Genomic DNA, 14,204 nt, shown 5'->3' with positions numbered 1-14,204 from the left:
TAAAACACAAATAAAACAAAGGTGTGTAGGTGACTGTGTGTGTGTGTGTAAGTAAGTCAGGGTTTTCTCAAAATGGTGGCTTGTAAGTTGGTAGCTCCCCCCCTTCTTCTGGAGTGGGGACGTAGCTAAGTAGGTAGTGATATGCGTTACTGTGTAAATGCTTATTAGAGAATGAAAGATTCTGTGAACTTTGATTTAACTTGTAACCACAATATCACCACATATAGCAAACTTATAAACACCAGACAGAATCAAATAAACAGTCTTGCTTAGTCTAGTATAATTATTAAGCCCAGTATGTTACCAGTCCTCAGAAAGAGAGAAAGTTGCTGTGCAGTTCACCGTTTGTCCTGGCTTTGTGTGAAGTCTCCGGTTGGTCGTAAGGTTTCTGCTTTCGCGGTTCTGTGGAGCTGTGGCGCTCCGTTGCTTGTTTGAAGTCCTTACCTGCAGGACACCGAGTCGCTGCTAGGAGTTGGTAGAGCTAGAAGGGTGAGGAGGTTTCCTTGAGAAGGTGAGCTGGAAGCTAGACCTTTGCGCTCCTCTTGTAGATTTTGATGCGAAGAGAAGATGCCAGGCAGGAGCAGCCAGGCCCCCATTAGGCGATGCAGGAGAGGAGAGGCTGGACAGCCTGCTGTCCTTGAAGGGGTTGTTGGAAAAGAGAGATAGAATTGGGGCAGAAGTCCCCTTATATAGGCCCGGTGACCTCACAGGTCATGGGCCAGAGTGACCAATTGGAATTGACTCTGGTGGCTTTTTTGACACCTCTGGGCATCCTGGGAGAAGAATGAAACCTGTTGCCCCCTGGGAGGCTGAGTTTCTTGGCCTTCCAAGAACAAATAAAACATGTTGCCCCTTAGGAGACTGAGTTCCTTCCTTTCTCTAGACAAAGAGGCCATGCGGCCTCAAGGTTTTGACTAGACATGAAGGCCGGATATTAGCCTTTGGTTTCATAAAAACAAGTTTCCCAACAGTGGCTCTGTGCAGCTCTTCCTTTGTAATGTCTGCAGCTAGCTCCCTGTTGTTGCTCCTGCTTACCTGAGGGAGACCATCCAGAAAGCTGCTGTGCACATCTGGATTACTTGACAACTCACTCTCAAAGAGGTCTCTATAGAAACCTGTAGCACACTTCCTGACCTCAGACGAGTCTGAGACTTCAGAGCTGCTCCATGTTCGTGAACAGTGAATGATCTTCCTTTGTCCATTTGTCTGCTCCAACCCAAAGACGAACTGGGAGGGGGCATCCATCTGTGAGATGTTCATGAACCGGGACCTGACCAGAGCTCCCAGTGCTGAGACGCCCAGCAGGTTGGCTATAGCTGACTGTTTGGACCTGAGGGAATCTAAATGTCCTCGATTTCCTGTGGAAGCTACTAGATTGCGATGTTGGCCATGTATTCGTACACAAACAAGGAATATGACTCTGGTTTTTCTGTTGCTCTCAACATACAGAAATAGACAATAAACCATAAAGAACGAGGTGAAAAAAGCAGCACTAGGTTAAGCAAACATTTAACTACTTAGTAAGAAAATAAATATAATTACATATGCAAAAGTATGTTTATATGACATAAAACACAACAACAATGAAATAAGAGGCCAGAGGAAACCAGGTGTTCTGCTGTCTGGTCGCCCTCAGCGCTCTTTAGCGCCTCCAGAGGGGAGGAGATGGAACTAGTTGTGAAGGGTCTGCAGTGATGGTTCCTGACTCTGTCCAGGTCCTGGATGGGGGGGCAGTCTGCAGACCGGACTGTCTGTTGCTGTCTGTTCCTGTTTGGTGGCCGATCCAAACCAGACAGTGATGGCTGCGCAGAATCCTTATATCCTTTAATTCCTTAAATATCATGTTCACAACAACAAAAGGTCATGTGACATTGATCTTTTGACCTTAAATCACCAAAATCTAATCAGTTCCAAATCTGAAGATATTCACATGAAGCTGATCTTAACATATCACGGGCAAGAAAACTAAATAAGCACAGAATCATGAAAACAATAGAAAACAAAGTGTAGGAACTAACTAAGAGGAGGTCAACAGGAACAAAACCTCTGGGTCCAGGACTCTAGAGTTTTCTGAAGTTGTTGACATGTTGTTGGAGAGTTTAATGAGATTCATGGAGGGTGAAGCAGTCTGATAAAAAGCCAGAGTGCAGCCCTCCACTGTCTGTGCCTCTGGAGTCAGTGAGTGAATCTCCTCGAGGCCACAGGCTCCTGAATCCTCTCAGGGAGACTTGCTACGTGTTCTTTATGAACGTCTGTTGTTTGATCTGCACCTGTTACTGATTCACTCTGTTTTTCAGAAGCCTGATGGATGATGAAGTCAATGTAACGTATATAACTTTCGATGGACATGTGGAAGTGCAGAAATACAGATATGTGTATTTTGTGGTCATGTTTGCATTATATATTATAATAATCTGTTGGAATTCCACCATTGTTTATCTTATTGTGATTCATGAAAACCTCCATGAGCCGATGTACATCTTCATTGCAGCTTTGTTAATCAACTCTATACTTTACAGCACAACAATCTACCCCAAGCTTTTGATCGACTTCTTATCTGAAGAACAGATCACAACTTTCACACGTTGTCTCTTTCAAGCTGCTGTGTATTACACTCTGACCACTTCAGAGTTTCTATTGTTGTCGGCTATGGCTTATGACAGATATGTGTCCATATGTAAACCTCTGCAATATCCAACAATTATGAGGAAGACAACTGTAAAAGTCTTGCTCTTCACAGCTTGGTTTGTTCCTGTTTGTGAATTTGTAATACTAGTTGTATTGTATATGAATGTAAAGATCTGTCACATCAGTCTGAAAGGCATCTTCTGCAACACGTCAATTTACAAACTTCAATGTGTGCCTTCAGTGGCTCTGTCCATTTATGGCGTGTTTCTGTTGCTGAATATCGTTCTTCTCCCGATGTTTTTCATACTTTTTACTTACATCAGGATACTCATCGTCACTTACAGAAGGTTTAAAACAACGAGGACAAAAGCTCTACAGACCTGTTTACCTCACCTGCTGGTTCTCATCAACCTTTCCGGTTTTATTGCTTATGACGTTATTGTAGTTCGACTGGAATCAGATATACCAAAACCTGCCCGTTTGATATTGACATTACAAATAATGGTGTATCATCCTCTTCTTAATCCATTTATATACGGACTGAAAATGAGAGTAATCTCCAAACACCTCAAACATTTGTTGTTCCAGGTCAAATCACATTAAAATATCCTCACTGTGATCTGATGTCAGGTCTTTTTCCTGCAGTGATGATGAGTATGTTCCAGATTCCTTTAACACCATCGAACAGCATCTTTACTGAGAATCATATTAGTGTCACTGTATTTGTATTGATTCAGTTCCTAAAGGTCACAAAATAAGGATTAATATTTCAGAAGTTGTAAACTGTACGGTGTTGAAAGTCTGTGTTTCAAATACTAACATCTTTAAATAAAGTAGAATACGACTGCATTTCAAAGATCTTTATTCCTTCTTTTGCTGGTGACCTTTTATTATGAAGCAATGTGTTATTTAAAGAGCTCTGGACAACGTGTGATCTATGAACCTAAAGTGGCCCAGGTGATAAATGCTGAATATGGCACAAAACTAACTGAGCTCCCCTTTGGCCCCTTTGGTTTACATGTGGTGTTGCTATGGTTTACTTGTGGCCTGGATCTGGCAAACAGTCGCTTACTGCCTAAGCTCCATCATATGGGCCTGATGACGATGTCCGGTGTCACAGGTTTGGTGTGAGAGGAGCAGACAAACTGACGAAGGCTCTAAGTGTGTAACACACATGGCCGATAGAGCTGGTGAAGCTGAGGCAGGGACAGTGAGACATGTGGTGAATCAGCTCCGAGCAGGAGACAAGACGGAGTCAAACATCATCAGACACAAAATAACTTAAAGTCAAACAGGAAACAACAGATGAAGACCACACGAAGTCCGAGAGTCACTTTAAATGTTCCTGAAGAGGACGTTCAGGACCGAGTGGTATCTGACGGCAGAGCTTTAGAGACGATATTGTCCAGTGTTGGAAACAGCTAATTAGCTTTTCTGTTCTTTGCAGAAATCTCACCTTTTAAAACCTTCCTTGGGTTGTGGAGCAGAGGCTTGTTGGCCGGAGAGAGAGCAGCCCTGCCTCACCCCCCTCTGGAGGTTAACAGGAGCACTCAGCCCACCATTTATTTTCACAGCACTCTCAATGTCTGTATAGAAAACCCGGATCATGGCTATAAAGCCTGGGTTGAACCCAAAAGCTGCCAGAGTCTGCCATAAGTACTAGTGTTCAACCCGGTCAAAAGCCTGTTCCTGGTCTATGGAAATAAGACCAGTCTCTATTGCCAATGAACTGGAGAGGTCCAAAACATCTGGAATCAAAGTGACATTGTCACTTATGAGCCGGGCACACAGTAAGTCTGGTCAGGGTGGATGACGGACGCCATCACCTCCCTCAGTCTGAGGGTCAGAGCTTTGGACAGGATTCTGTGATCTGTGCACAACAGAGAGACCGGCCTCCAGTTCTTCAACTCTTGTAGGTCTCCCTTCTTCGGCAGCAGGGTGATGACGGCCCTCGTGCAGCTCAGAGGTAGCAATCCATTCTGTAGATTGTCATTGACTACCTTAAGCAGATCCTGTTCTAAGATGTCCCAGAAGGACTTAAAGAAATCAGTAGGAAGGCCGTCTGTCCCTGGAGCTTTGCCGCTCTGCAGGCTCATGGTGGTGTTGTGCAATAATGGTTAGGAGTGATACCATAAGATGGTGTGCCTTTAGGCGTTCAATAAATTTGGTTATCAAAAATTAAATATGAAACATTAATATTAAAATATTAAAATTAAATCATAACTTTAGTTTGTTAAAGTTCTCTCGGGGCACCACCCTTCATGGAAGGGAAAAGATAGCCAATTTATTGATTAGGATCAGTCTCATTTGGATCTAGTTCACTTAGAAATCTCCATATTTACTATTACAGATTATATAATGAACAGTGAAGGTTTATAGAGTTCTTGACAGTGTAGAGGTTTGCAAAATTCACTTATGCAACATTAATGAAAGAACATTTGTGAAAGAAAAACATTTGTTATGAATATAATAAAGTATAAAACACAAATTACTAACAGAGTACAATCTAAAACAAAGGTGTGTAGGTGAGTGTGTGTGTGTGTGTAAGTAAGTCAGGGTTTTCTCAAAATGGTGGCTTGTAAGTTGGTAGCTCCCCCCCTTCTTCTGGAGTGGGGACGTAGCTAAGTAGGTAGTGATATGCGTTGCTGTGTAAATGCTTATTAGAGAATGAAAGATTCTGTGAACTTTGATTTAACTTGTAACCACAATATCATCACATGTAGCAAACTTATAAACACCACACAGAATCAAATAAACAGTCTTGCTTAGTCTAGTATAATTATTAAGCCCAGTATGTTACCAGTCCACAGAAAGGGAGAAAGTTGCTGTGCAGTTCACCGTTTGTCCTGGCTTTGTGTGAAGTCTCCGGTTGGTCGTAAGGTTTCTGCTTTCGCGGTTCTGTGGAGCTGTGGCGCTTCGTTGCTTGTTTGAAGTCCTTACCTGCAGGACACCGAGTCGCTGCTAGGAGTTGTTAGAGCTTGAAGGGTGAGGAGGTTTCCTTGAGAAGGTGAGCTGGAAGCTAGACCTTTGCGCTCCTCTTGTAGATTTGGATGCGAAGAGAAAATGCCAGGCAGGAGCAGCCAGGCCCCCGCTAGGCGATGCAGGAGAGGAGAGGCTGGACAGCCTGCTGTCCTTGAAGGGGTTGTTGGAAAAGAGAGATAGAATTGGGGCAGAAGTCCCCTTATATAGGCCCGGTGACCTCACAGGTCATGGGCCAGAGTGACCAATTGGAATTGACTCTGGTGGCTTTTTTGACACCTCTGGGCATCCTTGGAGAAGAATGAAACCTGTTGCCCCCTGGGAGGCTGAGTTTCTTGGCCTTCCAAGAACAAATAAAACATGTTGCCCCTTAGGAGACTGAGTTCCTTCCTTTCTCTAGACAAAGAGGCCATGCGGCCTCAAGGTTTTGACTAGACATGAAGGCCGGATATTAGCCTTTGGTTTCATAAAAACGTGTTTCCCAACAGTGGCTCTGTGCAGCTCTTCCTTTGTAATGTCTGCAGCTAGCTCCGTGTTGTTGCTCCGGCTTACCTGAGGGAGACCATCCAGAAAGCTGCTGTGCACGTCTGGATTACTTGACAACTCACTCTCAAAGAGGTCTCTATAGAAACCTGTAGCACACTTCCTGATCTCAGACGAGTCTGAGACTTCAGAGCTGCTACATGTTCGTGAACAGTGAATGATCTTCCTTTGTCCATTTGTCTGCTCCAACCCAAAGACGAACTGGGAGGGGCATCCATCTGTGAGATGTTCATGAACCGGGACCTGACCAGAGCTCCCAGTGCTGAGACGCCCAGCAGGTTGGCTATAGCTGACTGTTTGGACCTGAGGGAATCTAAATGCCCTCGATTTCCTGTGGAAGCTACTAGATTGAAATGTTGGCCATGTATTCGTACACATACAAGGAATATGACTCTGGTTTTTCTGTTGCTCTCAACATACAGAAATAGACAATAAACCATAAAGAACGAGGTGAAAAAAGCAGCACTATGTTAAGCAAACATTTAACTACTTAGTAAGAAAATAAATATAATTATATATGCAAAAGTATGTTTATATGACATAAAACACAACAACAATGAAATAAGAGGCCAGAGGAAACCAGGTGTTCTGCTGTCTGGTCGCCCTCAGCGCTCTTTAGCGCCTCCAGAGGGGAGGAGATGGAACTAGTTGTGAAGGGTCTGTAGTGATGGTTCCTGACTCTGTCCAGGTCCTGGATGGGGGGGCAGTCTGCAGACCGGACTGTCTGTTGCTGTCTGTTCCTGTTTGGTGGCCGATCCAAACCAGACAGTGATGGCTGCGCAGATTCCTTATATCCTTTAATTCCTTAAATATCATGTTCACAACAACAAAAGGTCATGTGACATTGATCTTTTGACCTTAAATCACCAAAATCTAATCAGTTCCAAATCTGAAGATATTCACATGAAGCTGATCTTAACATATCACGGGCAAGAAAACTAAATAAGCACAGAGACATGAAAACAATAGAAAACAAAGTGCAGGAACTAACAAGAGGAGGTCAACAGGAACAAAACCTCTGGGTCCAGGACTCTAGAGTTTTCTGAAGTTGTTGACATGTTGTTGGAGAGTTTAATGAGATTCATGGAGGGTGAAGCAGTCTGATAAAAAGCCAGAGTGCAGCCCTCCGCTGTCTGTGCCTCTGGAGTCAGTGAGTGAATCTCCTCCAGGCCACAGGCTCCTGAATCCTCTCAGGGAGACTTGCTACGTGATCTTTATGAACGTCTGTTGTTTGATCTGCACCTGTTACTGATTCACTCTGTTTTTCAGAAGCCTGATGGATCATGAAGTCAATGTAACGTATATAACTTTCGATGGACATGTGGAAGTGCAGAAATACAGATATGTGTATTTTGTGGTCATGTTTGCATTATATATTATAATAATCTGTTGGAATTCCACCATTGTTTATCTTATTGTGATTCATGAAAACCTCCATGAGCCGATGTACATCTTCATTGCAGCTTTGTTAATCAACTCTATACTTTACAGCACAACAATCTACCCCAAGCTTTTGATCGACTTCTTATCTGAAGAACAGATCACAACTTTCCCACGTTGTCTCTTTCAAGCTGCTGTGTATTACACTCTGACCACTTCAGAGTTTCTATTGTTGACGGCCATGGCTTATGACAGATATGTGTCCATATGTAAACCTCTGCAATATCCAACCATCATGAGGAAGACAACTGTAAAAGTCTTTCTCTTCACAGCTTGGTTTGTTCCTGTTTGTGAATTTGTAATATTAGTTGTATTGTACATTCATGTAAAGATCTGTCACATCAGTCTGAAAGGCATCTTCTGCAACACGTCAATTTACAAACTTCAATGTGTGCCTTCAGTGGCTCTGTCCATTAATGGAGTGTTTGTGTTGCTGAATACCGTTCTTCTCCCGATGTTTTTCATACTTTTTACTTACATCAGGATACTCATCGTCACTTACAGAATGTTTAAAACAACGAGGACAAAAGCTCTACAGACCTGTTTACCTCACCTGCTGGTTCTCATCAACCTTTCCGGTTTTATTGCGTATGACGTTATTGTAGTTCGACTGGAATCAGATATACCAAAACCTGCCCGTTTGATATTGACATTACAAATAATGGTGTATCATCCTCTTCTTAATCCATTTATATACGGACTGAAAATGAAAGAAATCTCCAAACACCTCAAACATTTGTTGTTCCGGGTCAAATCACATTAAAATATCCTCACTGTGATCTGATGTCAGGTCTTTTTCCTGCAGTGATGATGAGTATGTTCCAGATTCCTTTAACACCATCGAACAGCATCTTTACTGAGAATCATATTAGTGTCACTGTATTTGTATTGATACAGTTCCTAAAGGTCACAAAATAAGGATCAATATTTGAGAAGTTGTAAACTGTACGGTGTTGAAAGTCTGTGTTTCAAATACTAACATCTTTAAATAAAGTATAATACGACTGCATTTCAAAGATCTTTATTCCTTCTTTTGCTGGTGACCTTTTATTATGAAGCAATGTGTAATTTAAAGAGCTCTAGACAAAGTGTGATCTATGAACCTAAAGTGTCCCAGGTGGTAAATGCTGAATATGGCACAAAACTAACTGAGCTCCCCTTTGGCCCCTTTGGTTTACATGTGGTGTTGCTATGGTTTACTTGTGGCCTGGATGTGGCAAACAGTCGCTAACTGCCTAAGCTCCGTCATATGGGCCTGATGACGATGTTCGGTGTCACAGGTTTGGTGTGAGAGGAGCAGACAAACTGACGAAGGCTCTAAGTGTGTAACACACATGGCCAATAGAGCTGGTGAAGCTGAGGCAGGGACAGTGAGACATGTGGTGAATCAGCTCCGAGCAGGAGACAAGACGGAGTCAAACATCATCAGACACAAAATAACTTAAAGTCAAACAGGAAACAACAGATGAAGACCACACGAAGTCCAAGAGTCACTTTAAATGTTCCTGAAGAGGACGTTCAGGACCGAGTGGTATCTGACGGCAGCGCTTTAGAGACGATATTGTCCAGTGTTGGAAACAGCTAATTAGCTTTTCTGTTCTTTGCAGAAATCTCACCCCCCTCTGGAGGTTAACAGGAGCACACAGCCCACCATTTATTTTCACAGCACTCTCAATGTCTGTATAGAAAACCCGGATCATGGCTATAAAGCTTGGGTTGAACCCAAAAGCTGCCAGAGTCTGCCATAAGTACTAGTGTTCAACCTGGTCAAAAGCCTGTTCCTGGTCTATGGAAATAAGACCAGTCTCTATTGCCAATGAACTGGAGAGGTCCAAAACATCTCGAATCAAAGTGACATTGTCACTTATGACCCGGGCACACAGTAAGTCTGGTCAGGGTGGATGACGGACGTCATCACCTCCCTCAGTCTGAGGGCCAGAGCTTTGGACAGGATTCTGTGATCTGTGCACAACAGAGAGACCGGCCTCCAGTTCTTCAACTCTTGTAGGTCTCCCTTCTTCGGCAGCAGGGTGATGACGGCCCTCCTGCAGCTCAGAGGTAGCCTTCCATTCTGTAGATTGTCATTGACTACCTTAAGCAGATCTTGTCCTACGATGTCCCAGAAGGACTTAAAGAAATCAGTAGGAAGGCCGTCTGTCCCTGGAGCTTTGCCGCTCTGCAGGCTCATGGTGGTGTTGTGCAATAATGGTTAGGAGTGATACCATAAGATGGTGTGCCTTTAGGCGTTCAATAAATTTGGTTATCAAAAATTAAATATGAAACATTAATATTAAAATATTAAAATTAAATCATAACTTTAGTTTGTTAAAGTTCTCTCGGGGCACCACCCTTCATGGAAGGGAAAAGATAGCCAATTTATTGATTAGGATCAGTCTCATTTGGATCTAGTTCACTTAGAAATCTCCATATTTACTATTACAGATTATATAATGAACAGTGAAGGTTTATAGAGTTCTTGACAGTGTAGAGGTTTGCAAAATTCACTTATGCAACATTAATGAAAGAACATTTGTGAAAGAAAAACATTTGTTATGAATATAATAAAGTATAAAACACAAATTACTAACAGAGTACGATCTAAAACAAAGGTGTGTAGGTGAGTGTGTGTGTGTGTGTAAGTAAGTCAGGGTTTTCTCAAAATGGTGGCTTGTAAGTTGGTAGCTCCCCCCCTTCTTCTGGAGTGGGGACGTAGCTAAGTAGGTAGTGATATGCGTTGCTGTGTAAATGCTTATTAGAGAATGAAAGATTCTGTGAACTTTGATTTAACTTGTAACCACAATATCACCACATGTAGCAAACTTATAAACACCACACAGAATCAAATAAACAGTCTTGCTTAGTCTAGTATAATTATTAAGCCCAGTATGTTACCAGTCCTCAGAAAGAGAGAAAGTTGCTGTGCAGTTCACCGTTTGTCCTGGCTTTGTGTGAAGTCTCCGGTTGGTCGTAAGGTTTCTGCTTTCGCGGTTCTGTGGAGCTGTGGCGCTTCGTTGCTTGTTTGAAGTCCTTACCTGCAGGACACCGAGTCGCTGCTAGGAGTTGTTAGAGCTTGAAGGGTGAGGAGGTTTCCTTGAGAAGGTGAGCTGGAAGCTAGACCTTTGCGCTCCTCTTGTAGATTTGGATGCGAAGAGAAAATGGCAGGCAGGAGCAGCCAGGCCCCCGCTAGGCGATGCAGGAGAGGAGAGGCTGGACAGCCTGCTGTCCTTGAAGGGGTTGTTGGAAAAGAGAGATAGAATTGGGGCAGAAGTCCCCTTATATAGGCCCGGTGACCTCACAGGTCATGGGCCAGAGTGACCAATTGGAATTGACTCTGGTGGCTTTTTTGACACCTCTGGGCATCCTTGGAGAAGAATGAAACCTGTTGCCCCCTGGGAGGCTGAGTTTCTTGGCCTTCCAAGAACAAATAAAACATGTTGCCCCTTAGGAGACTGAGTTCCTTCCTTTCTCTAGACAAAGAGCCATGCGGCCTCAAGGTTTTGACTAGACATGAAGGCCGGATATTAGCCTTTGGTTTCATAAAAACGTGTTTCCCAACAGTGGCTCTGTGCAGCTCTTCCTTTGTAATGTCTGCAGCTAGCTCCGTGTTGTTGCTCCAGCTTACCTGAGGGAGACCATCCAGAAAGCTGCTGTGCACATCTGGATTACTTGACAACTCACTCTCAAAGAGGTCTCTATAGAAACCTGTAGCACACTTCCTGATCTCAGACGAGTCTGAGACTTCAGAGCTGCTCCATGTTCGTGAACAGTGAATGATCTTCCTTTGTACATTTGTCTGCTCCAACCCAAAGACGAACTGGGAGGGGGCATCCATCTGTGAGATGTTCATGAACCGGGACCTGACCAGAGCTCCCAGTGCTGAGACGCCCAGCAGGTTGGCTATAGCCGACTGTTTGGACCTGAGGGAATCTAAATGCCCTCGATTTACTGTGGAAGCTACTAGATTGAGATGTTGGCCATGTATTCGTACACATACAAGGAATATGACTCTGGTTTTTCTGTTGCTCTCAACATACAGAAATAGACAATAAACCATAAAGAACGAGGTGAAAAAAGCAGCACTATGTTAAGCAAACATTTAACTACTTAGTAAGAAAATAAATATAATTATATATGCAAAAGTATGTTTATATGACATAAAACACAACAACAATGAAATAAGAGGCCAGAGGAAACCAGCTGTTCTGCTGTCTGGTCGCCCTCAGCGCTCTTTAGCGCCTCCAGAGGGGAGGAGATGGAACTAGTTGTGAAGGGTCTGCAGTGATGGTTCATGACTCTGTCCAGGTCCTGGATGGGGGGGCAGTCTGCAGACCGGACTGTCTGTTGCTGTCTGTTCCTGTTTGGTGGCCGATCCAAACCAGACAGTGATGGCTGCGCAGAATCCTTATATCCTTTAATTCCTTAAATATCATGTTCACAACAACAAAAGGTCACTTGACCTTGATCTTTTGACCTTAAATCACCAAAATCTAATCAGTTCCAAATCTGAAGATATTCACATGAAGCTGATCTTAACATATCACGGGCAAGAAAACTAAATAAGCACAGAGACATGAAAACAATAGAAAACAAAGTGCAGGAACTAACAAGAGGAGATCAACAGGAACAAAACCTCTGGGTCCAGGACTCTAGAGTTTTCTGAAGTTGTTGACATGTTGTTGGAGAGTTTAATGAGATTCATGGAGGGTGAAGCAGTCTGATAAAAAGCCAGAGTGCAGCCCTCCGCTGTCTGTGCCTCTGGAGTCAGTGAGTGAATCTCCTCCAGGCCACAGGCTCCTGAATCCTCTCAGGGAGACTTGCTACGTGATCTTTATGAACGTCTGTTGTTTGATCTGCACCTGTTACTGATTCACTCTGTTTTTCAGAAGCCTGATGGATGATGAAGTCAATGTAACGTATATAACTTTCGATGGACATGTGGAAGTGCAGAAATACAGATATGTGTATTTTGTGGTCATGTTTGCATTATATATTGTAATAATCTGTTGGAATTCCACCATTGTTTATCTTATTGTGATTCATGAAAACCTCCATGAGCCGATGTACATCTTCATTGCAGCTTTGTTAATCAACTCTATACTTTACAGCACAACAATCTACCCCAAGCTTTTGATCGACTTCTTATCTGAAGAACAGATCACAACTTTCCCACGTTGTCTCTTTCAAGCTGCTGTGTATTACACTCTGACCACTTCAGAGTTTCTATTGTTGACGGCCATGGCTTATGACAGATATGTGTCCATATGTAAACCTCTTCAATATCCAACCATCATGAGGAAGACAACTGTAAAAGTCTTTCTCTTCACAGCTTGGTTTGTTCCTGTTTGTGAATTTGTAATATTAGTTGTATTGTACATTCATGTAAAGATCTGTCACATCAGTCTGAAAGGCATCTTCTGCAACACGTCAATTTACAAACTTCAATGTGTGCCTTCAGTGGCTCTGTCCATTAATGGAGTGTTTGTGTTGCTGAATACCGTTCTTCTCCCGATGTTTTTCATACTTTTTACTTACATCAGGATACTCATCGTCACTTACAGAATGTTTAAAACAACGAGGACAAAAGCTCTACAGACCTGTTTACCTCACCTGCTGGTTCTCATCAACCTTTCCGGTTTTATTGCGTATGACGTTATTGTAGTTCGACTGGAATCAGATATACCAAAACCTGCCCGTTTGATATTGACATTACAAATAATGGTGTATCATCCTCTTCTTAATCCATTTATATACGGACTGAAAATGAAAGAAATCTCCAAACACCTCAAACATTTGTTGTTCCAGGTCAAATCACATTAAAATATCCTCACTGTGATCTGATGTCAGGTCTTTTTCCTGCAGTGATGATGAGTATGTTCCAGATTCCTTTAACACCATCGAACAGCATCTTTACTGAGAATCATATTAGTGTCACTGTATTTGTATTGATACAGTTCCTAAAGGTCACAAAATAAGGATCAATATTTGAGAAGTTGTAAACTGTACGGTGTTGAAAGTCTGTGTTTCAAATACTAACATCTTTAAATAAAGTATAATACGACTGCATTTCAAAGATCTTTATTCCTTCTTTTGCTGGTGACCTTTTATTATGAAGCAATGTGTAATTTAAAGAGCTCTAGACAAAGTGTGATCTATAAACCTAAAGTGGCCCAGGTGGTAAATGCTGAATATGGCACAAAACTAACTGAGCTCCCCTTTGGCCCCTTTGGTTTACATGTGGTGTTGCTATGGTTTACTTGTGGCCTGGATCTGGCAAACAGTCGCTAACTGCCTAAGCTCCGTCATATGGGCCTGATGACGATGTTCGGTGTCACAGGTTTGGTGTGAGAGGAGCAGACAAACTGACGAAGGCTCTAAGTGTGCAACACACATGGCCAATAGAGCTGGTGAAGCTGAGGCAGGGACAGTGAGACATGTGGTGAATCAGCTCCGAGCAGGAGACAAGACGGAGTCAAACATCATCAGACACAAAATAACTTAAAGTCAAACAGGAAACAACAGATGAAGACCACACGAAGTCCAAGAGTCACTTTAAATGTTCCTGAAGAGGACGTTCAGGACCGAGTGGTATCTGACAGCAGAGCTTTAGAGACGAT

General features: G+C 42.8%; 3 protein-coding genes across 3 annotated transcripts; all 3 read left to right on the top strand.

Annotated features, from left to right (window-relative positions):
- Positions 1-2,292: 2,292 nt before the first annotated feature.
- Positions 2,293-3,231, top strand: LOC133021946 (olfactory receptor 6N2-like). Its single transcript, XM_061088958.1, has one exon. It carries the CDS (start codon positions 2,305-2,307, stop codon positions 3,229-3,231), a length of 927 nt encoding a protein of 308 aa, XP_060944941.1. The 5' UTR covers positions 2,293-2,304.
- A 4,183-nt stretch (positions 3,232-7,414) lies between these two features.
- Positions 7,415-8,353, top strand: LOC133021943 (olfactory receptor 13C9-like). The gene has a single exon (XM_061088955.1). It carries the CDS (start codon positions 7,427-7,429, stop codon positions 8,351-8,353), a length of 927 nt encoding a protein of 308 aa, XP_060944938.1. The 5' UTR covers positions 7,415-7,426.
- Positions 8,354-12,468: 4,115 nt separating this feature from the next.
- Positions 12,469-13,407, top strand: LOC133021947 (olfactory receptor 13C9-like). The gene has a single exon (XM_061088959.1). It carries the CDS (start codon positions 12,481-12,483, stop codon positions 13,405-13,407), a length of 927 nt encoding a protein of 308 aa, XP_060944942.1. The 5' UTR covers positions 12,469-12,480.
- Positions 13,408-14,204: the final 797 nt, after the last annotated feature.

This window comes from Limanda limanda, chromosome 16 (genome assembly GCF_963576545.1).
Source record: "Limanda limanda chromosome 16, fLimLim1.1, whole genome shotgun sequence".
Taxonomy (NCBI): domain Eukaryota; kingdom Metazoa; phylum Chordata; class Actinopteri; order Pleuronectiformes; family Pleuronectidae; genus Limanda; species Limanda limanda.
This window is presented reverse-complemented; position numbering and strand designations above follow the sequence as displayed.